This window comes from Typopeltis vanoorti, chromosome 19, assembly GCF_054136105.1.
Source record: "Typopeltis vanoorti isolate ZY-2024b chromosome 19, IOZ_Tvanoo_1.0, whole genome shotgun sequence".
Taxonomy (NCBI): Eukaryota; Metazoa; Arthropoda; class Arachnida; order Uropygi; family Thelyphonidae; genus Typopeltis; species Typopeltis vanoorti.
The window spans coordinates 12865073-12891654 of NC_143567.1; the positions used below are offsets into that span (position 1 = coordinate 12865073).

Here is a 26582-nt window from a genome sequence, read left to right on the forward strand (position 1 = left end):
CACTTTGTACTGTATCAATCCACCTATATCTTGGTCTTCCTCTGGGTTGTTTTCCTGCCAACCTGGCAGAGAAAACTTTTTTTGCTAATCTTCCCTTGTCCATTCTGTTTAAGTGACCATACCACCTGAAATTAGCTCTGCTAAGGCATTCCTAGATGCTGACAATGTCAAGTTCTTTTCTAATATCCTCGTTTTTAATATGATACTGCCATTGATGTCATCTGTTCACACCTACATACTTTCTCAGGACTCTCATATCTGCAGTCTCTAGACTTTGGTCAAGTGTTTTACTTCTGACCCAGCTCTCAGAACCATAGGTTAAAACTGGTTTGAACACTGTCTTGTATACAGCTAATTTAGTGTTCCGACTAATTTTTCTCTTATTCCATATGAATTTATTCAATTGATTTCCTACCATACCAGCTTTGTTGATTCTGTTGTCTATTTCTGTATTTAATTTGCCATCTTCACTAAAAATTGTGCCTAAGTAGCTGAAATGTTTTACTTGTTCCACAGGTTCTCCATTCACAACACAGTTGACATTTTCAACAATTCTACCTATTTTCATTGTCTTTGTCTTTTTAATGCTGACCTTCATACCATATCTATTACAAGTTATTCTATTTAATGAGACAATCTTGCAGACTTGTAGCGGATTTATTTAGAAGTATAACATCGTCCGTATAACGCAAAGAGCTGACATTAACATCTCCAATTCTGATATCATGTTTAATACCACTTTCCTTCATAATGTGATCCATATAGATAATGAATAACAGAGGGGATAATGTACATCCTTGTCTCACACCAGATTTTACATTAAACCATCTTCCTGTACTTCTTTCAATTCTAACTGCTGACTTACAACTGAAAGACTAAGTATTATTGCTTGATATAATGCCCCACTGACACCATATAACTGCAGTGTATTGAATAGCTTCTCTCTTGGCACCTTGTTATATGCGTTTTCCAGATCGACAAAACTTAAATACAGATCTTTGTTATATTCCCATGCTTTCTCGACTATTTGTCGTAAAGTGAAGATCTAATTTGACAGCCTCTATTTGGCTTGAATCCAGCTTGTTCTTCACCAAGCTTTTCTTCCACAATTCTTCTCAACCGTTTCTCAAGTATACTTGCATAGATCTTGCCAGGAACACTCAGTAGGGAAATACCTCTGCAATTCTCACATTCAGTTTTATTTCCCTATTTATATAAGGGTACTATGAGAGCTCTACTCCAATCATTGGCAATTCGTCCCTCTGTCTAAGCTCTCTGAATTATGCAGTGCAGCCACTGTAAGACTTTTATACCACCATACTTCAGCATTTCTGGTCAAATATCATCTACTCCTGCTGCCTTTCCACATTTCAAGCCTTTGATGGCTTTTTCTACTTCAAGTATGGATATGTATTCCTGACTGTATGCCTGGTCAGTGTTTTTTACCACTGAGCGATCATTGCTTGTTTTATTTAGCAATTTTTCGAAGTAATCACTCCATACTTCAAGGATATCTTTTTCTTCTGTTTTCATGTCACCTTTATCATCTCTAACTCCTTTTACAGCACTCTTTCCTCCATTCTTAAGCTTCTTCAACAACCTCTAGAATATTTTGCCACCTTCTTGATATTTATTTTCTATATTCTTGCAAAAGTCCTCCCATGACTTTTGCTTAGCTAGTTTTACACAGTGTTTAGCATTCTTGCATTTGTCTCTGTATTCTCTAAGAGCACAAGCTGACTTATTTGCCAGGAACTTTTGATATGCTTTCTTCTTTTCCTTCACTGCCTCTTTAACTTCCTGTGTCCACCATGGAGTTCTCATTTTTCTATCCTTGCAGACAACCTCACCACATGCCTCTCTGGCTGAATCAATCAGGGTTTTCTTCAAGGCTTGCCACTGAATCTCCTAGGTTTGGTTCCTGTTTTAAAACTCTTTCATTTTTTCTTCAATAATCTTTCTGTATTTTAATCTACAGTTTACATCTGAGAGCTGCACAACTTTTATTTGCTTTAAAACTTTCTTACATGTTATTCTTTTCAAGTATGAAATTCATTTTATCCTGCTCAAGGCTAAATAGTGATTGCTTCTAATTTCAAAACCTCTGTACATTCTGGTGTACTGCACCAGGGAGAAAACATCACTATCAACAATAACATAGTCAATGAGACTTTTCTTATTTCTTGCCTCTTCTCTCCATGTGAATTTGTGCACATTTTTATGTTGGAACATGGTGTTAGTAATAACCAGTCCAGGTCCTGAGCAGAAATCCAACAGATATTTGCCATTATTATTAGCTTTGCTCTTTTCTCCAAATTTTCCCAAAATATTTCTGTATGTCTCACAATTATTTCCTATTCTGCTATTTAGATCCCCAACAAGGACCAACTTTTCCTTTTTCATTGTGTCAGTTGCTTTTTCTAAGAACTCAAAAAATTCCTCCACTTCTACCTTAGTAGAACCTTCTGTGGAACCATAGGCACAAATAAGTCTCATTGTCCAGTTCCCCATTCTCATATTTGCCCACATTACTCTACTTGAGACTGCCTGCCATTCAAGAAGATTAGCCTCATATTTTGTGTTGAATACTATGGTGTATTGAATACTGTGTTGAATACATTTCCTGAATATAACATTTTGTATTTATTGCTCAGAAAGATCTCACCAGTTTTTGTCTTTTTTGTTTCAGTCACCCCTATTATGTCGATCTGGTACTTATTTAATTCTTCATCTAGGTCCATTTGTTTGCCATTCAGGCTTCTTATTTTGATAGTACCAATCTAGAACTGTGGTGATGTTGAGTTGGCGTGTTTTTTCAGATTTGTTCCAGTAACTGACTTTTCACTGTTCACCCTGGTTCCCTGGTGAAAACAACAGAGGCCTTGTTTAACCAGGGGAAGCCCCAGCCGTCATGAAATTTTGTCATGCTGTACCATCATTTTATAATTTGGTTTAAGCCAATAAGAATACAATTTGGTAAGCTAAATCCGAAACTGCCAGCCCATCGTCATTCGTTCTGTATTCAGGTAGATACCCAACAAGGTGCACCACAAGAAGGTGAGGATTGGACATTAGGTCAGAAGCCCCGGTCGGTTCTCTGCATTCCTTTAAAGGCTATGTGGAGATCTCCTCTCAGTTATACAGCTTTGACCCTTAAGCACCCCTTGGATTTATTTTTGTATATATTATTGCTCACTGGGAGCAGTCATGTTGTGCCTCATTAAGTTACCTAATTTAGTAATAATGTATGGTGTAGTGATATAATTTTTTATCATATACAGTACTAAATTCATTACTATGGCAATATATACATACATAATGTACTGTTATTTCGTTTTAAATTTAAGTTATAAATTATATTACTTTGGGTTGGGGAGGGTAGAAATATCTTATTTCTGAGGGAATGGAATAAATCATCAATTTTTTCATTAAAATAATGGTTATTTTATATATATTATTATATAATGGAAATTATGCATTGAATTTAATATAATGAACAACTTCATGGAAAAATTTCATTGTGTGTGTGTGTGTGTGTGTGTTTTATAACTGTTTAATGGGAAAAAAATAAAATTATGTCTATATAAGTGACCAAAACTCTAGTTTCGATTGCTTGATAATGATACTGTCACTATACATGAATGCTATAACAAAGTGCACTTATTTTGTGTGATTGTCTGCAAAATCTCCTTACTTCTACAAGTATATAAAATATGCCAAATTATAACATCAGCATATATTTATTATAACTCTACAGTTGAGATAATTGTTGCAATTTCTTTCCCTGGCTGAGTAGTATATTATACTAGACAAGTAGTAGAATTTCTGTTTTTATTAGCAGTTCACCTAGAAACTTGGGAAAACTTGGAGTGCAGTCAACAGCTCTGCATATATACAAGGTGTGGCTATTAAATAACGAGACAGGTTGCAAAAATATCCTTTATTATTACAATCGTACAACTTAATTGTTATCCCCTTCAACATACTTCCCTCCTCTATCTATACACCATTGCATATGAATTTTCCATTGTTGGCAGCAGTGCTGCAAGTTATAAGGTGTTATCTGCTTCAGTAGCACTGATGTTTTCTCCTTTACCTCATCCACTGCCTAAAAATGGGTGCCCTTCGATGTGGATTTCAACTTTGGAAAAAGGTAAAAGTTTACAGACAGTTAACATTATTACCTTGAGGTTCTGGTCAAGCTGAGAGAATGAGTGAGGAAGAAGAGACCCGATCTGTGGAAGAACAATGCTTGGTTTCTTCATAAGGACAACGTTCCAGCTGTTAAGTTCTGAATAAAACTAAAAGAAGTTAACTTATAGTTTCTTCAGAGCTTAACAGGCATTTTAAAACTTTGCACATAATGATGTGTCAAGCAGGTTAAATTTAATGTAAAGGTGCCAGACAATTTAGTAATTTTAGAATTCTGTTATTTATCCCTTAATATTATAATGTATTTTGTTGTAATTAAGTCCACTGCCTGAGCTTTGCTAAAAATAACATGAGTGTTTGTGCACCACTGAGTAAAGGTCTAACGGGTCAAAGATCGATTGCCAGAGGCAATGCACATGCGCCAGAGTAAGCATTGACCATGAAGGGAAGGCATGCGACTAAACCACACCACCACCACCACGAAAGTGATTACTAGGGGAGAATGTGACGCTAGTGAAAGGAGTTGTGCTTTGAAGTGAGCAAGGAAGGAAAAGGATATGACATAGTACAGAAGTGTAGGGGGCGTGTAATTTAAAAAGGCAACGCAGCGCCGGATCGGAGTTTTTTCCCTCGTTCGTTGGCTCTCCAGCCAGAGTCCCTTGCCGGTCAGTCATCCGCTCTTGTGGGAGCAATACTCTCCATGCCCCAATGTTCGTCCCAGTTCTCTGGATGAAGCATCGGGCCACAAGCGAGGAAAGAATGCCGAGCAGTCCTTGAGAATCTGCCGATAGAAAATTCGTTCAGCGGAGCTGAGGTCCGGTATACAGTACAGACAGTAGAGTTTTGCTTAAACCTGGTAACCAGTGAAAGGCAAGCACGTGTCTTCAGTGTCTGAGATTCATCTAGCCCAAGTCTGACGAGAAGGAAACTGCAGGTCAAACGGAACCAGAAATAAATCTGAAGCTGAAGCTGTATTGAGATGTGTATGATTTTCCAGCAGATTCCAACAGGATGGTAATCTAGAAATCTTTTCTTTGTTCATTGAAAGTGTGCAGAAAGAGTGATTGTAACCTTAATAGAACGTTTAAGACTAGAATATTGTGATTTCGCATAAGGACTCTAGAAACCTAGTTTAGAGAAACAAACTAGGTTTCTTTCTAAATTCCAAGACATGAATGTAGAAAATTAGAGCATGACCTAAACGTCTGTGAAGTGCATAACCTTAGCAGTATGGTATCATTAATCTTTGTATTACCTTTGTTTGAAAGCTAAGTGGACTTTGATACCTATGCTTGTTTAAGATAGAAGTTAGAAAAATTGAGTGTATATATTTTTTCTGAAAATGACATCGAAGTTAATGCGTGACAGAGTTAATAGTGTTGAGATATTAGCCTTTGTTTCACCATTGTTCGAGTGCCACGTGGAACTGTTACCGAAGCTTGTTAAGAAAGAATTAGAGAGATTGAGTGCTTATGATTTAACTGAAATTGATTTAGAAGTGAACATATGTCTGACTTATTCATGATTTGTAATTTGTTTAGTGCATAATTAAATGTTTTCTTTTGATTTAACAATTGCCTTGCCTGAAATCATTTTCTACTGCACCCCCCATAAAAATCGAACCACAGCCGGAGGTATTTTGGAAAGGAGGTCACGACTGTAAACTGAGATAGGGATAGATTTGAGACTTGAGATATTCTTTATAAGATTCACAAATTAAGGATATAGTTCAGAGCTCGGTACTGGTTCTTTGATTCTTCACTGTTTGAAAATCTAGAATTTAGGGTGGTGGAGCTAAATAGAAATTTTCCCTGAGTTCGAAGTAAGAACCAACACTAGCTCAGAAACAAAGGAATTGCAATTGTCTAGTGGGAATCTCTTTGCTTTCAACTCACGAACCATATCCTTATAATAAAATACGGCCCCAAGTTAAGAGAAAAATTAGAGCATATAATAGAAGTGAGATAAAGGAAGGAAGAAATATAATTTAACAATAAAATAGACATAACTATAGAAGGGGGGGGGATGTAACGCAGTCCACATCTGTCTTTAAAGCAGTATCTGGCTGATAAGAAGATCCCAGTGTTTTTGGATACCTTACTCACCGGACTTAGTCCATGTGACTTTTACCCTTTTTCCAGAGTTGAAATTCGCATTGAAGGACACTATTTTCAGTCAGTGGATGAGGTAAAGGAGAAAACGGCAGCGCTACTGAAGCAGATAACTTGCAGCACTGCTTCCAACAATGGAAAATTCGTATGCAACGGTGTATAGACAGAGTAGGGAAGTATGTTGAAGGGGATAACAATTAAGTTGTACAATTGTAGTAATAAACCACATTTTGCAACCAGTCTTGTTATTTAATAGCGACACCTCATATAAAACACAAATAAGGAAATTACATTAAGCACAATCTTCTTTTTTAGTGGCTCGCATAATTCACCCAACTGGATGCTGCCTATAGTGACAACATCTACAGAAATCCCCATTTCATACTAGAAAAGGATAAGTACATTTTAAGCACTAGAAGAGTAAAATTTTTAACTTATTAGATACTTAATAACATAAAAAGGGGGAAATTTTCCCCAGTGAAAAACTGAAAAGACATTATTGATTGCAGTTAATCTGTGAGATGATTCAAAGTCATGAAATAATTTCTTAAAGAATGAACTAGGCTAAACCTTTAATAGAGAGGGTGTTTCTGGCTTAAGTCCTTATAATCATCTGTAGTCCCTCGGAGGAATTTGGTCTGAAGACCTGATTAGCATACTTGAAACTTATTATTATTATTACTATACAGGTGTCGCAACCGAGTGCAAAGACTCATCACTGGATACCCAAACTATCTACAGAGTATCTATCACGTCTCCTTGAACCTATTAATTAACAGACAAAGCACTCATAACTGTCTCTGGCAACTCATTCCATTTATTCCCCACTCTCCAAGCAAAAATCTAATCCTCACACCCCTAACTTCCAGGAATGATCTCTTGTTCTGCCCCTTGTAGCCTAGTCCTGAAACATTTCCCCTGCATTAATCTTATAAAATCCTTTAAGTAACTTAAATGTTTCTATGATATCCCTCTTTTTTTTTCTTTTTTTGCCTGTAAATCAACTTATGCAACACAAAAACCCCTCAAATCTGTACTCATAGGCAGCATTCCACAGACCACTCACCATCTTGAACACTTGCCTCTAGATCCTCTCCACCACATCTTCAAGGAACCCAGGACATGAGACCTGAGCACAGAAATCCAGATGTGGACATATCAGAGGAATGAATAACAACTTCTTTATTTTTATTTGTTAGTGTGTTCTTCAACAGCCAAGTAATCTCATGAGCTACCCTTAACCTTAGCAATATACCTCTAAACTTCAAATCTCTATTTACCTCCCCCCCCCCAAAAAAAAACCCTAGTTTTGCCTATTTCCTAGAATACAGTTCCATCTATGTGGTACACAGTTTGTAATCTATCTATCCCAAAATGCATAGTGTTACATTTCTCCATGTTAAATTGATACCCATTATCTTTGGCCCATACTGACAGCTTATTTAAATCATCCCGCACACTCCACATCACCTTGATTAACTATTACTCTGCCCATAACTATTATTTTTCAGAAAATAACAACATATACTAAAATATTAATTATAAAAATTTTAATTAATACTTTCCTATATTTCAGCAACATTACATTGCCATTGTCAGATAGTGCAAAAAACAATATGTGCGCACAGCACTAACACTGGTCAAATGAGACTGAAGAAAGGCAACCCAAGCTGAGCCTAGAGTCCTAAACAGTGCTTCTAGTCCTAAATTAGGTTGAATGCTTCCCAAATTTGAGGCAGTCTCATGCACCCAAATTTGTTCAGATTTGGAAAGTTTATAAGGGCTGATGCAGATTCAAGGAATGGCTTTTTATATTTGTATTCGCCACAGTGTAATCGAGTGGCCTTCTTCCAGCATATCCTGTGGTGGGTGTCCCAAGCATGGTTAGCAAGTACTGAGTTGCTATATTGGTGGAACCAGATGTAGACCTTGTGTTCAGAAATTCTGATATTGACTGTTTTGCAATAGTAGCACAGTTTGGAACTGCAAGAGACCTGAAAGACACCGGGTAGGTCTACGGAATGTGGGTGGTCGTTGGTGGAGTAGATAAGAGATGCCAATTTTTTATGTTGTCTGTAAGTAGTGGTGAGGTTGTATTTCCTTAGGGTTTTTATAAATATTTTGGATGTCAGAGATTACTCAAGATCTCTCACCATTTCATATATGAAATGGTGAGAGATCTTGAGTAATCTCTGCTCTGAATAGGATGGGGAAGGTAGGGTTGTGGTTACAGGGTTTTAATATTTTTTGGATTTTTTGGGATTGTAACCATTGGCTAAGAAAGTATTAAAATAGACTTTAATACTTCCTATATTTCGTCCTAGTCACTAGGACATCTACGGGGATTACAAAAAAATTAATGTAACATATGCACAAATAACAAACAATACTAAGCCCAACCACATGGGTGACACTAAAGTCCTATCTAGGTAGAGCGCCCTCTAAGGGCAGTAGTAGGTGGCCTGGAATGTAAGGTCTGAACTCTGGTGATGAGTGTTTCCCAAATCTTCGGAAGCTTAATGCACCCATATTTATTGAGATTTGGTTGGTTTTTGAGAGCTGCTGCTGCTTCTAAGAAAAGTCTCTCTTTCTTGAATTTGCTGTGGTGGAGCATGGTGGTTTTCTTCCATGATACTCTGTGGGTGGTGTCCAAAACATGGTCAGCCAAGCCTGAATGGCCATAGTTGTGTTTGAAGATGTAAGACTTGTATTCCTCTAGACGGATGGATGCTGATCTGCCTGTCTGTCCAAAGTACGCCAGCTTACAGGAACAGGGTACTTTGTAAACTCCAGGCAGAGAGAGAGGAGGGAGCTGATCTTTCAAATATGGGTGCATTAAGCTTCCGAAGATTTGGGAAACACTCATCACCAGAGTTCCCACCTTACATTCCAGGCCACCTATTACTGCCCTTAGAGGGCGCTCTACCTAGATAGGACTTTAGTGTCACCCATGTGGTTGGGCTTAGTATTGTTTGTTATTTGTGCATATGTTACATTAATTTTTTTGTAATCCCCGTAGATGTCCTAGTGACTAGGACGAAATATAGGAAGTATTAAAGTCTATTTTAATTCTTTTTGAGTGTTGTAAAAAATCCATTAAGCCTCCAACATTATGTCCTCACAGCACTTAAGCCTCTACACACGTATGGCTAAGAAAGTGTCGAGGTTATGGTCAAGTTAGGGCACTATTATCAAGGGTTTTTAGAATCCCATATTGAAGGGAGTGTGACCACTGGTGAATGTGTCTTCTGTATGTGTAGGTTTTCTGTAAATGGAGAATACCAGGGATCCATCAGGCTGGCGTGTAATCAGTGTTTACAAATGGGAGATTGTTGTTTTCTCTTTCTAAGGTAAATTGGATCCTGAGGTGTCAATTGTTTAGATGTGTTAAGAAATTGTGGCACGTATCCAGGCCATGTGGCCAAATGGAGAACACATCATCTACATAGCATAGCCAGACAGTGGATTTATGAGGAGCAGAGTTATTATTATTATTATTATCTGAGACCTCCAAGGACCCATCAAGAGAGACTATAAATCACCCAAACTAACTGTCATACCTTCCCTTAAATTCATTCACACTAGGTGCACTCACTACCCCTAAAAGCAAACTATTCCACTTACTGCTCTGTAAGAGATAAACCGAGCTCTTATCCCTTTCTTGACTGCAAGCTTTAGCTTCCATGGATGCGCGTGTTCTCTCCCCACCTTCCATATAACAAAAAAATTTCAAAAATGAGTGTTATAGGACAATATCCTATAACACTCATTTTTGAAGTTTATAGACCTCTATCATATCATTCCTCATTCTCTTTTAACCGGAGTCTATAATCCACATACTCAAAATCTGTCCTCATAATGTAAATTCCATAATCAGGATATAATCTTTGTAACTCTTCTTTGCACCCCTTCCACAGCTTCTTTATCCATATGGAACCTGGGAGACCAAATCTGCACATAAAAATCAAAGTGCAGTCTTATCAAGGAATCCAGTGCATCCATGCATTCCTAAATGCATCCAGTGCAAATCTCCAGGATTCCCTGCAGAATTTGAATAACAGCTACAACAAACGTGACATTAAAATCAGCAATAAAAGACTAAAACTATGAGAATAGACAGGAAAATAGAAAATTTCAGCTTCATTCTGAATGCAGCTGAAATTTGCATACTATACCGCAGGTAAAATATTTCAGGCACAGTGTTTAGTGAAGATGGCAAGTTAAATCTTGAAATATATAATAGAATAAGCAAAGCTGATATGATGAGGGAATCAGCTGAATAAATTTATATCGAACATGAAAGAAATTAGCCAAAACACTAAAGTAGCAGTATAAGACAATGTTCAAACCAGTTTTAAGTTATGGATCCGAGAATTGGATTAGAAATAAAACACTTGATCAAGACTACAGATATGAGGGATCTAAGAAAAATTAGGGGCCTGAGGTATCAATGGCAGATTCATATTAAAAATTAAGATGTTAGGAATGAACTTCACATTGTCAGCATTAAAAAATCTGTGATCAGGACTAATCTAAGATAGCGTAGTCACTTAAAACAGAATGGGAGCAGAAAGGTTAGCAAAAACAGGTGTTTGATACCAAGATGAGAGGGAAAATACCCACAGAGGACCAAGATCTATGTGGATTGACTGAGTTCTTGTTGGTATCTAAACAGCAAGGTAAGAAATGAATCCCAGGCATATAAAAATGTTTTGGGCAAATTTGGAAAAAAGGACAAAGCTAATAATAATGATAAGTGGCTGCTGGATTTCTTTCGAACACAGATTAGTCATCATTAATACCATGTTTTAACATAAATGTGTCCAAGCTTGACATGGAAAGAAATCAGAACAAAAATGAAAACTCCATTGACTATATTAGCATTGATAGTGCCAGTGTGAAGATATCTATGCACTATCAATGCTAGTATAGTCAATATAGTTTTCATTTTTGTTCCGATTCTCTCCATGTCAAGCTTGGGCACATATTTATGCTGAAACATGTGATGTTTCAACATAAATTATGTGATGGTCATTTCCAATTTCATATCCTTTGTATAATCTTGAAATCGACCATCACATAATTTTTAGCAGGTTAAAAACAAACATATTGAAAAGAAAAATATGGACTGCAAAGCAAACCAATAAATCAGTGATAGGCAGAATAAAGCCAGACTGCTCCCTCGAAGCTATGATCATCAAGCAAAAATTGTCATACTTCGGATATATTATGCGAGCAAATGACAGTCTGGAGAAGATGATGCTTGCTAAAGTTGATGGAAGCAGGAGAAGAGGAAGACCAAGAATTAGCTGGGTGGGTGGAATTAAAGAAGCAACTGGAGTGCGCTTGGAAATTCTGAAAGACATGGTCATGGGACAGATCTGAATGGAGAATGTATATTCATGGGATCAGCAGGAGTCGAAAACAACTCGATGGAACATAACAACTATTCAAGAAACAATGGAAAAGTTTGAAAACAGGAACCAAACCTTAGAGCTTCAGTGGCAAATTCTGACCATTTCATCTAAGGAGGCATGCAGTTATCACCAAAGGATAGAAAAATCAGAACTCGATAGTAGACACAAGAAGTTAAACAGGCAGTACTGCAAAAGAAGAAAGCCCTTAGCAACTAAGTCATCAGATCCTATAAGGATACAGAAAAAAATGCTAGAAATCTAAGCTTTGTGTAAGAGTAGCCAAACAAAAGTTATGAGAAGACTTTGGTAAGAATGCAGAAGAGAGATATTGGAAAGATAGCAAAATGTTCCAGAGGTAACATGATATGCTTAGAAATGGAGGAAAGTTCACCATAAAAAGAAATCAAAGATGATGAAGGTGATGTGAAAACTGAATCTAAACATATTCTATAAGTCTGGGATAATTATTTTGATTTATTGCTAAATTAAACAAATAGTGACAGAAGAGAAGTAGAAAATTTCAGGAGAAATAATGCAATCAGAAAACCAAAATGTGGAACTGCAGCTGGAGCAGATGACTCAAATGGAAATATTCAAACATGGAGGCGTAAAGGTTTAAAAGTGGCTGCACTGCAATAATTCTAAAGTCCTAGTCAGAAGATCAAATTCCATAGGATTGAAGAAGAGCACTTATAATACCCATCGATAAAAAGGGAAATAAAGTGAATGTAAGATTCCAGCAATACTTGCATACTTCAGAAATAGCTAAAAAAGACTGTGAAAGGGAACTTGAAAAACAAGCTGGATTCAGATCAAATAGAGGTTGTTTGGTAAATTATACTTACTAAAAAATTATAGTCTTGTTTAATCCTTAACCCAAATTTAAATTTGGGTTAAGGATTAAACAATTAATTAAGGGTTGAGCAAACAAAGTTTACATGTGAAGTATCTTCAAGAAAATCTTTCTACAGATGATCACCACAAAAAACTTCATACAATGTTGTTAGGATCAGATTTTCAACATTATTATTAAGTTAATGATATGTACCTTCAGGAGAAAGGGTGTATAGGATAGTATGACAATACTACATTCCAGGCTTACATCATTGCTAACTTCATATCAACAATTTTCCTTCAAATTATTCTGTCATCTGAGGAATCCAATATTGTCAGATCTTATATTTCAGTATTCTAAGGCATTCAGACAAATAAGCAGTTGTTTTACTAAGCTTTCCACTTCCATTTGCTCTGCCCACAGAAATCTTCCTGAAAGCTAACAATTTCAAGTCCCTCCCAATTACCTTCATTTCTAATATGATTCTGCCACTGATGCTATCTGTTCACTCCCCTAATCTTTCTCTTTTCTCAGAACCCATGCACATCCCTATTCACCTGCCTTCTCCTGGATTCTGCTACTCCACATACTGCTGTTTGGTATCTGTCCATCAGCTACCCTGATATCCATCTCCATTTGTTGCAGTTTGCAAAATAGAGTTCCATGTGGTATGTTGTCAAACACCTTTGCAAAATTTAGCAGTATCATTGTGCAACTATTTCCTTTATCCAACTCAGTTGTCATTCTATTATAAAAAAAGTCCTTGCAAAGGGCGACGCCTTTGCAAGGAGTCGCCCGGTGTTGTACCACTTTGCCCCAGTCCTGAAGATACTTTCAGGTGCAAACTTTGTTTGCACACACTTGGATAAAGGATTAAACTAAATTTATTATAGTCTCACCAAGTGAAAAATAAACTTTTAACTTCTTTCTCTAAATCCAGAGTAATTTAATAAAAAAGGTGGGACACCGTTTGGCAACTCCTATAGGAGGAGATGACCTTGCTAATGCTTCTGCCTTGGTATCTACACTTGGACCTGGCTCCCACTGAAAAGACCTCAATAAAGGTCGAAACTAGTCTGGATAGTGGCCCTTCCCTTAATGCATAACATTATACATATCTGCAAGGAGATGTGTTTTGCATTGTGGGAGATACTGAGATAGGAGTGTTGGTAGCTTGCTCCACCTTTTCAAGGAGTCGCCCGGTGTTGTACCACTTTGCCCCAGTCCTGAAGATACTTTCAGGTGCAAACTTTGTTTGCACACACTTGGATAAAGGATTAAACTAAATTTATTATAGTCTGACCAAGTGAAAAATAAACTTTTAACATCTTTCTCTAAATCCAGAGTAATTTAATAAAAAAAGGTGGGACACCGTTTGGCAACTCCTATAGGAGGAGATGACCTTGCTAATGCTTCTGCCTTGGTATCTACACTTGGGCCTGGCTCCCACTGAAAAGACCTCAATAAAGGTCGAAACTAGTCTGGATAGTGGCCCTTCCCTTAATGCATAACATTATACATATCTGCAAGGAGATGTGTTTTGCATTGTGGGAGATACTGAGATAGGAGTGTTGGTAGCTTGCTCCACCTTTTCAAGGAGTCGCCCGGTGTTGTACCACTTTGCCCCAGTCCTGAAGATACTTTCAAGCACAAACTTTGTTTGCGCACACTTGGATAAAGGATTAAACTAAATTTATTATATATAGTAAGATGTTGTTATAGATCTAGTGGATTGGTTGCTAGTGGCAAAGAAATGCATCCTAAATAAGGATGATTGGGAAGAAATGAATAATCATAATGGGAGACTTTAATCATTGACACACAGTTTGGGAAGCAGTAAAATCTCACGAGAAGATTGAAACTGAATTTATTGAGCTGTTGCAAGATAACTTCCTCAAGCAGCATGGTACAGGAGGAACTCGAGGTCAAAGAGTGTTAGGCTTGATTATAATGTCAGAGGGGGGGGGGTTCAGTTAAAGACCTAACTATCCTGCCTCTGGTTGGTGACAGTGGTCATGTAGTACTCGCTTGAGAAGTTTCTAAATTTATGAATGTTCCATTCAGAAAAATGTTAGATGCTGAACTACAAAGCAGGAAATTATGACCGACTGAGGAGTATGCTGGGTCCTATACTATGGTATCTATGGGGAGAAACAGTTCGTGGAAAGCACATAAAAAAAAACTTAAATGATTCGATATCAGAATGTATCCTTAGAGTTCAGAGAATAAATAAGGCAGGGGTGAAATTATGTGTAATCTTATTAAGCAAACGATTTGTAAGAAAAGAATGATGTGGAAGCAATACCTTGTGCATAAGGATGATGTCACTTATGAAAATTATCAGGAGCAGACCAGAAGAGTAACAAGTGTTGTGAGGAAAGCTAAGTCTGAATATAAAAAGAAACAGACTCTACAAGCTAAAGACAACCCAAAAGAATTCTTTTGGGTTGTCTTTAGCTTGTATTAAAGTGTTGTCTTTAGTTGAATGTAAAGGAAAGAATAACTCTACTGAATGCAGAAAAAAGTTATCAGCCTGGTGTACACAATATTGCACTGACTAGTACTTCTTCACCAGAAGAAGAAACTTGGGTGTATAAAGGAGGAGGTACTAGAGCTGTTGCACAAACTGAAGAATTTGGCAACAGGGATTGATGTGATATCAGCATGGAAACTAAAAAAGTGTTCAGCTGAATTGCCTGTTCCTTTGACAAGACTATAGTGTAAGTTAGCTTTGAATTAGGAACACCCACCTAATAAATGGTGATCCACCTCTCTGTATAATCATGGCTCACAGATGGTGTCAAGCATCCTCCATGCGTAACTCGACCCATGTCCACTGTGGCAACTCCATCAGTTCATGCTCATTCCATGGAGGAGGATCAGCAGTTCTCACACCTAGTTCTAACATATCCACATGTGCCCAAATGGGCTACAGTCGGGGGAGTTCGAAGACACAGGCAATGTGGCAAATTCATTGTCATGTTCCTCCAACCACTCACTAGTTTACAAGCCCAATGACAAGGTGTGTTGTCCTCTTGAAAGATGGCACTGTGGTTGAGGTAGACCTCCTGCAGATATGAATGGAGATGGTTGACTAACAGATTCCTGTAGCATTCACCATTCAGTGTTTGTGGGAAGATAACCAATGGACCTAGGGCATGCCAGGAAAAAGCTCACCCTAGGTCCATTGGTTATCTTCCCACAAACACTGAATGGTGAATGCTAAAAGGATCTGTTAGCCAACAATAACACCACCTCCACTGGCCTGTTGAACCCCAACTGTGCAACCAGGGGATTGGGCTTCATGCTGTTTAATGCCAAATGAGAACCCAGCCATCTGCATGGTGCAGTAGGAAATGAGAACACTGCTCCAGAGACCTTCTTCCATCAGTCGAGGGTCCATTTCCGATGTCCCTTGATCCAGAATTTGTAGATTGCAGACACTAACAAACAGGAGAAAAAGAGGGTGCTATGATTGAGGCTTACAAACTTCTGAAAGAATCATACAGGATTTTAGTAGATGGAATGTTTCGTTCTATGGAGGGTGGGTAAAGGACAAGAGGGCATCCTTGGAAGTAGTAATATATCCACAAATAACCCAAATTTATAATTCCAATATTCATCATTGTGAAATACTATTCTGGACAACCAAAATCTCTAACAAAGCACAAGTAGCCCATATATCAGCATTGTCTATGAGGTTGTCATTTATGACACATGTAGCTAATGTACTATGCATGCATACGTGTTTCTCATCAGAAGCATTCAATGCTTCCTTACATTATGCATGATAAAAGTTAGATTACTTATACATTAATAAAAAAATTTTTTTAAGAAGATTGAACTGTCTAGTATTTTGAATGTAAACTCACCTTCCGCATGTTACCTGAGTTACAACACTTCCCATAAGTTCAAATATCCTACGAGGTAGTATTTCATTGGATTTAGAACCATGACCTAACTGTCCATACATTCCAGCTCCAAAAGTAAAAATTCCACCTTCCTATACAAGGAAAAAATACACTGTCTGAATTGTTGCCAAATGCTTTGACTGAGAATGGTAGTTGTTTGCCAATAACTCTATTTACGCAGAAAATTAAAACAATGCACCAAGAATAAGACAATCCCAGTATAAACTAAGCTAAAATAACACTTGATATAATATATATATATATATATATATATATATTAACTAACTATTTCGATTCTTTTATTGGGATAATTTTCAAGATATCACATTTGCAAGAAGAGCGACATAACTCCAATAATGTAATTTTTCAAGAGAGAGAGGGGGGGGGGTAAAGAAAATTTATGCACTTGAATTTTGGATAAGGTAAAACTTGAAGCCTGCTTCTGGAGTCAAAAAAAAATCCATTACATTGTCCTAGAAAGCACAAATATTGTTTTAGTAACTGTGTTACTTGAGACTTCGAAGGACTGATATAAACTTGACACTTAGTGCTGTGTCACTTTTGTTAGTTTCTGTCAGATTGCAAAGTGGAAACTGAAATCTACAATTGCATGCTTAATACAACAGCAAGATAAACTGTGAGAAGAATGAACACACCATGGAAAAGAGGGAACATCCCAAAAACAGAAGCATGAATGGTAAGGATCCTGACGTTGAGGATGCACTAAATGAGTGGTTCTCTGTTATAACTGGACAAGGCATGTGCATCAGTGGTCCAGTGTTGAAAAAGAAGTCAGAGGAGATAGCTAAGAAGCTGGGTCATGATGATTTTCAAGCAACAGATGATTATCTTGTTGGAAATGTAGGCATGATATTAAATTCAAGAAAGCACACTGATGTTATAGGTGCAGAAGAATGGAAATCCAAGAAAGTGCCCAAATTACTTCAGAAATTTTTTTCAGATGATATCTACAATGCTGATGAAACAGGTTCATTTTATCACGCCACACCAGATGGTTCTCTCTGCTACAATTATGTAAAATTGTCAGGTTCTAAGAAAGCAATGGATTGCATAACTGGGTTATGTTGTTCAAACATGTCAGGAACTGATAAAAAGAAGATGTCAGTTACTGAGAATAGTGTTAAGGCTTAATGCTTTGAGGGACTAAGAACAGATAGTTTATTGGTTAAGTACTATGCGAATAAGAATGCATGAGTGACTTCAAAAAAAGTTCTTCTGATTCTTGAAAGTTATGCGGCACATGTTCACTACTCATAGTTTGGCAAACATATAGCTGGAATTTCTGCCTGCCAACACCAAGTCCTTGGTACAGGCAATGGATATGGGAATCATAGAAAATTCAAAGATGTTGTGCTGCACAAAGTTGGTCAACCACACCCTAGAAGCAACTGAAGAAAATTTACTGACATTTTCTACGGGTTCAGGCAAGGAAGTGAATTCAAAAGTTAGCCTTCTCCAGGCATTACAATTTGTTGCCAATAGTTGGCAGAAATAGGGAGTAATACAATTTAGAACTGGTTTAAAGCATTCAGGCATGGAGATGTCTGCAAAAGTGAAGATGAAACCATTTCAGAAGTGCAAAAAAGTTAGGAGCTATGAAGAATTTAAAGGTATTGACAATAATGTTGAATATTACAATGAAATTGTTCAAAATATTCTATAAAAACACCAAGAAGAGGAATTACAAGGCAAAGAAAAGTGGTGTAAGTGACACATCTGAATTTGAACAAGTGACTATAGAGGATGCTAGGAAATTTGTTACAATGATATTTCATGCTGAAAGACCACGAAGACAGTTCACTGTCTGAACTAGATGTTTGTGCTGATTTTGTGCACTCACAGTCAATCAAAAGAACATGGCAGGGTATACTGGATAAATTCTTCCAGCAATAACAATTGGGAACTAATAGTTATTGAAAAATAAGTGTGACATATTTTTTATATAAATTACATGTTATGTTTAAATATCAAATAATTTCTAATGTGTTGTGTATTTTGTTTTAATAGTATTACACTGAAGGACAACAGTTCACTTTTGTCAATAAGGAACATTTAAATATGTGCATATTTTTCTATTGTAATTAATAACTTTTTATACCTTTTTAACCATTAACATGAAACTTCACATAATTGGGGAAGCCGCTCACCTGGGCCAAAATGTTCTAGTTTTGATATGTCCCAATTAACCATAATCTACCATATAGGAAAATTACTTATGGTTATGTATGCTGGCTTAATTGAAATTCCTTCAATTTTATATTTTCATTTGTTTTTCCCCACTGCTTTTCCATAATGTTTAACTGTAGGATATTCTGAAAAAGTCACCTGGCCTATTTTTCTCTGCACTTAAGAATCTTTAAGTGTCCCATTTGAATGAGATTATTTTCCGATGTTTTTAAACAATAAATTAGACAATAACCACAGTAATTAACTTTAATGAAATGAAAGTACAGATATTTCATACTGAAAATAACAGTACATCATCAGTGCACGGAAACAAGCAAATCAAAGGAGAATACAAGGTACATACATAACCAGTCGGTGGGTTACCAATTAAAAACTGCTGCCGCATGCTAGAATTAATATTAATAAATAATATTATTAAAAACAATTTTTGATGGTTACATAAAATATGAATCTCCCAAACTTTTGAGAGAGAGAGAGAGAATCATTTTGATTCAGATTTGGCCAATGTAAAAAGGCTTCGCAACTTTCTTTGAAAAGGTGTTCATATTTAAACCTGCTTCTATGGAGAAGATTACCAAAGGCTGTGTACGTAAGAAGGATGTCCAAGAATGGAAAACTACCAGCCTTTTTTTTTCCATGTGAATTGAATGTGTGGTGAATTGAAGGCTATTGATCTGGTGTAAGAAAGTGGTAAGTTTATTTTCAGAATGACGCCATACAGCAAAGATATCATCAACATAACAAAACCAATCTGAGGGTTGGAGATGAATGGATGGGAACAAAGTATCTTCCAGATCTTCTTGGACTTCTTATGCGCCAGAGCCTTCAGTAATTTATCAACCAGTATTATTGAAAACCTACATTTACTGGCAGATACATTCGTCAAGTCTGCTCATCACACCTCTCAAAAAATTGGTGTTATTAAGTCTTTAATTAATAGAGCCCGTAATGGGTGTCCTCCTCTCTCTCAAGCTTACAACAAGAACTTCTCACTGTCAAAATGTTAATGGAATTTAATGGTTACAAATCTATAAGTCCAGCAGATAACTGATTTCTATGTTCCAACCACAGAATTCTTCAACAGGCAGCAGGGTTCCAGTCCCTTGTGTTTCTGGCATCGCTAAACCGATTGGTAGAATTCTGAAGAAGTATCATCTCATTCCCACAGATTTTCCTATCAACAAAATTTCCCATCTGTTGCCATCTACAAAATTTCGCATCTGTTGCCATCTACAAAATACAAACTGTCACGTCTATCATTAGCTGGCATTTACCAGATACCATGTGAATGTAATCTAACATACTTTGGGCAGACAGGTCGTTATGTGAAAAAAAGAATTAATGAACATCAATATTATATCGAATACATGACACCTCAAAAGTCTGGTCTGGCACAACATAGTACTGACACTAAACACAGTATCTGGTAGGATGAAGCTCGTCTTCTCCATAGAAGCAGTTTTAAATATGAATGCCTTTTCAAAGAAAGTTGCAAAGTCCTTTTACATCGGCCAAATCAGAATCGGAATGATTCTCTCTCTCTCCCAAAAGTTTGGGAAATTCTTATTTTATGCAATCTCTAAAGGATTAAGAGCATCTCTTAATCCTTTGAAAACCAGGTGACCAAATCTGTGTGCAGTATTTGATCTATAAATTTGAATATAAATTTTAGATCCTTATCCACCATCACCCCAAGATCTCTTATTTCCTCCACCTCCAACAATATATCTCCACAAGAGTAAATTCTACATCCCATCTTTGTTTTCCAAACTTTAAAAGCTTACAATTTGCAACACTGAACTGGTTTTTCCACTCCAGTGCCCATTCACTCAATCTATTCAAGTCTCCAGTGCCCATTCACTCAATCTATTCAAGTCTTCTTGTAAGGCTACAACATCAGCTCTACTCCTCACAGTTTGTTCAAACTTCACATCATCTGAAAATAGCTGACTATCCCCATTCCAATCTTTACCAATATCATTAACATTCAGGTTAAACAACAATGGTCCTAGAACAGAGCACTAGTGACTTACCTCTTCTAGGATATTGCTCTCCCATACACAACTTGTTGATACCTATCATACAGCCAATCTCCAATCCAATGCACTACTCTAATATCCGATCCCATCTACTCTAATTTGACTATCAATTTATCATACAGTGATTTATCAAAAAGCCTTTGCAAAGTCTAAGTATACTACCATATATCCATCTCCCACGTTCAATGCTGTTGTGACCTTATTGTAATAAGTAAGTAGATCACCAAAATATGACTTCCCTTCAGCAAATTCGTGCTGTCCATCAATTCTGGATTCACCAACCCAATTCTGGATCCTGCTTCTCACCAGTCTCTCCAACACTTTAACTACAACACCTGACACACACACACACACACACACACACACACACACACACACACAGATTGGCCTATAATTTGATGCCTGAATTCTGTTACTTCCTTTATGAAATGGTAATGCCTTCCTTCCTCTCTGTTGGAACTTAACCCCAACGTAAGACTCATATTACACAAATGTCAAGGCAGATGTCAACTCCCTGGCACATTTCTTCAAAATGCAGTGGTGATATATCAAGTCCCAAAGTATTATTAACATCAAGTTTGCTTAATTCTCCATATACCTCTTCCTCACCCACAGTCAATCAACCCCCCCCCTCCACTCATCGTCATCTGCTGCTCTCAAACTCTCCATGATGCTGCTACTGACCTGGGAATCCAGAAGAAAATGTGCACAACATGCATCAATAGATTAGCACAATGAGTGCAGGTCAGGCAATTATCATGAAATAAAGTGATCTCTTGATATACCTCTTCCTCACCCACAGTCAATCAACCCTCCTCCCCTCATCGTCATCTACTGCTCTCAAACCCTCATTGATGCCGCTACTGACTATGGAAATCCAGAAGAAAATGTGCACAACATGCATCAGCAAATTAGCACAATGAGTGCAGGCCAGACAATTATCATGAGAGACTTCACCTATGATGATATAGATTGGAAGGAGGAAAGAGCACAATGGCAAAATGGAAATAGAATTTATACAGTTGCTTAGGGATAATTTCCAGAAACTGTAAGTGATCAGAGATTTGAGAGTGTTGGATCTGGTAATAGCATCAGAAGATCTATCTATAACTGCAGTAGAAATTCAATGTCCGATGAGGAAAGTGACCGTGGAGTCTTGTCCTGAGGTGATCAGCATGTCCATAAGCAGTATAAAGCACAAGAAAGAAGAGTAACTAGTATGGTAAGGAAGGCTAAATTAGATTTCAAAACAAAATTGATATGCAGGCCCAAGTAAATCCAAAAGAGTTTTTTTGCTACGTAAAAAGTAAGAGAAAGAATGATTATGGAAAGATCACTTTACTTAGTGCTGATGGTAGGAAAGAGAGAGAAGCAGAAGAAATAGTTCAGTTACTTAGTGATCACGTTTTCAAGGGTATATATCAAGGGTTCCCAAGTTATCTACTCCTTAACTAACAAACTTCAAATTTCAAAGTCAAAAAGATAAGGAAACTGAGGAAATCACATAGAAAGTGTAAGTATACAGGAAAATGCTTAAGAAAGAAACGAAATCCATTACAAAAAAAAAAAAAAACTGGAACATGGGAACAACTAAGTGGTATCTGTAATCAAGAAGACGGCAGAAGAAATGGTCTCAGACACAGTAAACAAACCCAAGAGATATGAGAAAAGCAAAAAAAAAAAAAACAATGAGCTCTGACACAAAACAGACTACTAGAAACATGCATGTTCAAGAACCTTCTCTATTGATGTGATGTGACATGGGCAAAGTCAAAGACACTGTAAGATGAATACTGACATTCAAAGGAATGTGCTACAGAATATGTGAAAGAATAATCCATGAAATGGATGGAAGCAAAAGTGATGAATGAAGAACTCAATAGAAAAGTAAATGAGAATCTGATTAGAAGAAAACAGCCTTTTTTTTGGATATATCTGCAGGATTAATTACAAGAGGAGAAAATCAAAATCTTTATGTTCAATAGAATGGATGACAAACAGGAAGGGAGATATTCCAGAAGAGTGGCTAGATGATATAAGAGTAGTGTAGAGAAGGTGTGCAAGAATTGAGCTATCTAGTAATGAAAAGAAAAGGACAGTTGAAAATAGTGAGAACTGCATCAGACACACTGCCAGGTATTGGACCCAATGTTCCCTCTATGCTATATGTATGTGCATACAGCACACATACACTGGTCAAAAACATGACTTGTAGCTGTGCACATAAAAATTTTGCTTTCAGAATTTCTAATTTACAATCAATCATTTTTGAACATGCTGTTAAAATTAATTATATAATAAATCATACTTGTAACTTATTTTATTTAGCATTTCTCTAATGTCTCCCTCCATATTATCTAATCAATTCCAATTTTTAATACACTCTAATTAGTTACTTTTAACCAATGTTGTGTGGACAATCTGACACTGGCATCAGCAAGTTGTAGAGGCATGTTTATTTAGTGTGTCTACTGTCAAAACAAGTACGTCAATTGAATACATGCAAACAATGATGGATTTTTGTAGCTAAGTGGGATTTAAGTGAATTAATTTAATGCTCACATTTGCCAGATTAAAGCTAGATGAAAAATGGACAACATTAATATGAGAAATATTAACATTAGCAGTTTTAGTGTGTTGAACTTTCAAAATGTCACAGTCTAAATTAAAGCAAAAAATACCTGCAAATTCATTTAAATTTGAGTGGCTGGACAAGTGTGACATAATTTATTAATAAATTGCATGCACATGCAGTATTTAAGCAGCTGAAGGCGTAAGCCTTTAGGTTGCTCTTATAGAAATATTTAGCAGGCAACGCACAATGATGTCACCAATTTTAGGCATATCAAATTAACAAGTGTGACATAATTTGTGACTTTCAATATTGTGAGTACATGCTACTGCACACTAGAGTCTAACACTGGAAACTTGCACCCAAAATGGTTGTGCATGGGCCATCAAAAAATTAGAGGAAACATTGATTGAATCTATAGACATTTGTGTTGAGCCCCCCAAAACAGTACTAACATACTACAGGTTTATAGCTTTTCATGAAGTGTCACTCATGAAACCAGGTAAAAATAAAAAAGGTAGTGAACAGAGAAGTTAGAAGAAATTTTGGATTTATATTTCATTATTAAAATTTCCACATGTGGAGCAGGAGATCATTCAGAAAAGTGAAATACTTCAGCAAGTTAAAAATATGGATACAGCTAACAAATAATTAGATAATAGTTATGGATGCAAAGCTGGTTAATTAATGCCAAATGTCAAATATTGAAAAGATGATTGTATGATAGTTCAGCACACTAAACAGAATGTACGGATTACGTGTTTAAAATACATAAAAACATACATTGCTTCAATAGTGTATATAAATTGAGGTATATACAGTGCATAATTTAGGTAAAGCAAGATTATGCCATTGCCATTTTAGATGGATTTGTCTTCTTGTCGAAGACTGTTTTTTTTTTTTTTTTTTTTTTTTTTTTTTTTTTTTTTTTTTAATGCTTACTAAACCTTACAGACAGCTCATTGAAATAAAAACCCTCAAAACTCTTCAGGAGTATAGCAGTTAACCAAAAATTTTAAAAATACCTGTATAGTTTGTCTAAAAATGTTTTTAAATACTTTACCTGCGTAAGTGCAGCAGTGTGATCTTCTCCACAGCAAACATATGCAATATGTTGCGACCTTAAACTTAGCTGAAGTGTAGGGATACATCTATCTATTTCATCATTCAATCCTAACTGGCCAAATCTGGTATAAATAAAAAGTAAAGATAGATAAATAATAATCTAATCTAATCAATTCATCATTTTCTTATTATGAAATGAAAATACCTACTATGTGACCATACAAGGAATGATCACCTTATCTTTTAGGCTGCAAAGCCTATAGCACATTAAAAGTCCTCGGTGTTGTTTATCTGAGGAGACAGTGGTCAGACAGAGAAGCTTCAGACAATGAAGCTTCTCTGTCTGACCACTTCTCTGTACATTCCACAAATACAAAGTAGGTAATTATGATAAACTTAGAAAGTCTTGGCACAGAAATTTCAGAGGAAAGAAGTCAGCAGTACATCATGTAGAAAACAGTCAAGAAGCATCTGAATATTCAGTGATATTTAATTTATTTTCATAATGTGGATATCACCCAAGAAGGGTTGTACATCTGTAATACTGGCATTCAGAAACCATAAAGCCCAAACACGAAACTATTTCAAACCACTTTAGAGCTCCAAAAAGAAAGAAAGGTGGTGATCTCACAGCAAGTGATGAAATTCACCTTCTAACACTGTATTGAATTTCCACAGTTCTAAGGAATGAGCAAACTTTATAGAAAATAAATCTTGTGGAGATAACTTCTGAAGAAGCATGTTAAGCAGGGTCCATAAACAGAGCACAAGCTAGAAGAGTAACAGTCATGATAAGATAAAGTCAGACCTTTAAAAGAAGTAGACTCAAGCAGGCCAAGTAGTGAGAATCCTTTTGCTACATCTTAAGCAAAAAAAGAAACATATTCATGAGAAAATAGCATCAGTGAACACAGATGTGACAGGAATATGAAAGACATAACAGAAACAGATGAAAAAATAGAAGTGAAACATCTTGTATGTCAAGAAGTGAGCCAAATATACTGAAGGAAGAAATTTGATGCACTTTAATTTAGGAACAATACTTTACTGAAATTATTTTTATTAATGAACTTTTGTTACTGCTGTTAAGGTATTGCTGGAATTTCAGAGAGGAATTTATATTTCAGAAATTAAAGAATAATGTCAATCAAGCAGGGATACAAACTATGAAAGAAACAGCTATATTCCAAATATGAATGAAAGTAGTTGAACGATGTGATTATGTATATGTGTTTGTAGACAAAGGCACCCTCTCTTGCAAACCCCTTTTCTTTTTGTCCAGTTAGACCAAATTGCTCTGAAGACTCTTCAACAATTAAGAAGCAACTATATTCCAAATTCAGCCAAATTAGTTGAACAGTTGAGCAATGCAATGTGTAAAGATATATACAACCCTTTCACTTTAGCCAACAAGCAAAAGGACCTCAAAACAATGTTAGAATATTAGAAACAGGTATGTTCCCAAGTTGGCTGAAATAGACTAAACAACGTAACAACTTGTAAAAATGTCTGTAGAAGAACCATGAAACTGTCCCTTGATTTTAACTCCAGTTTAGGCTGAATTTCTCAGCAAACCAGCAATAAAAATCAACCAATTCTAACAAAAATTGGATGAAGAATGGTATATGAAGATGAGGGAGGAGAAAAAATCCTGGGAATTTTTTTTGGTATTTAAAAAATGCTTTGTGTTTTTTTTTTTTATTATTATTAAATGGATTTAAAGCTTAAAAATTTGAAAAAAATATGCTACAAACTTCTTCTACATATATACTACATACTTGTGTTAGTCCTCCCTTTCCATAGTTATGTCTATTTTATGACCAAATTATATCTCTTCCTTCCCTTGTCTCGTTTCTATTATATTCTACTTTTTTTTTTCTCTTAACTTGGGGCCGTATTTTATTATAAGGATATGGTTCGTGAGTTGAAAGCAAAGATATTCCAACCAGACAATGGCAATTCCTTTGTTTCTGAGCTAATGCTGGTTCTTACACTCATGGAAAATTTCTATTTAGCTCCGCCACCCTAAGTTCTAGATTTTCAAACAGTGAAGAATCAAAGAACCAGTACCTAGCTCTGAACTATATCCTTAAGTTGTGAAACATATAAAAATTAACTCAAGTCTCAAATCTATCCCTATCTCAGTTTACAGTCGTGACCTCACTTCCAAAATGCCTCCCTCTGTGGTTCGATTTTTATTGGGGGGGGAGTAGAAAATGATTTCAGGCAAGGCAATTGTTAAATCAAAGGAAAACATTTAATTATGCACTAA

The 26582-nt window shown here is 36.4% G+C and overlaps 1 protein-coding gene across 3 annotated transcripts in view; it reads right to left on the reverse strand.

Moving 5' to 3' along the window:
• Positions 1–26582, reverse strand: part of Herc4 (HECT and RLD domain containing E3 ubiquitin ligase 4) — a 604012-nt gene that overhangs the window by 481605 nt on the left and 95825 nt on the right. For all 3 annotated transcript variants that reach the window (XM_090409674.1, XM_090409672.1, XM_090409675.1), the window contains 2 exons: positions 24309–24432; positions 16388–16518 (listed from right to left, as the gene is read on the reverse strand). In XM_090409674.1, coding sequence (XP_090265800.1) covers positions 16388–16518; positions 24309–24432 — 255 coding nt within the window. The remainder of the gene's footprint in view (positions 1–16387; positions 16519–24308; positions 24433–26582) is intronic.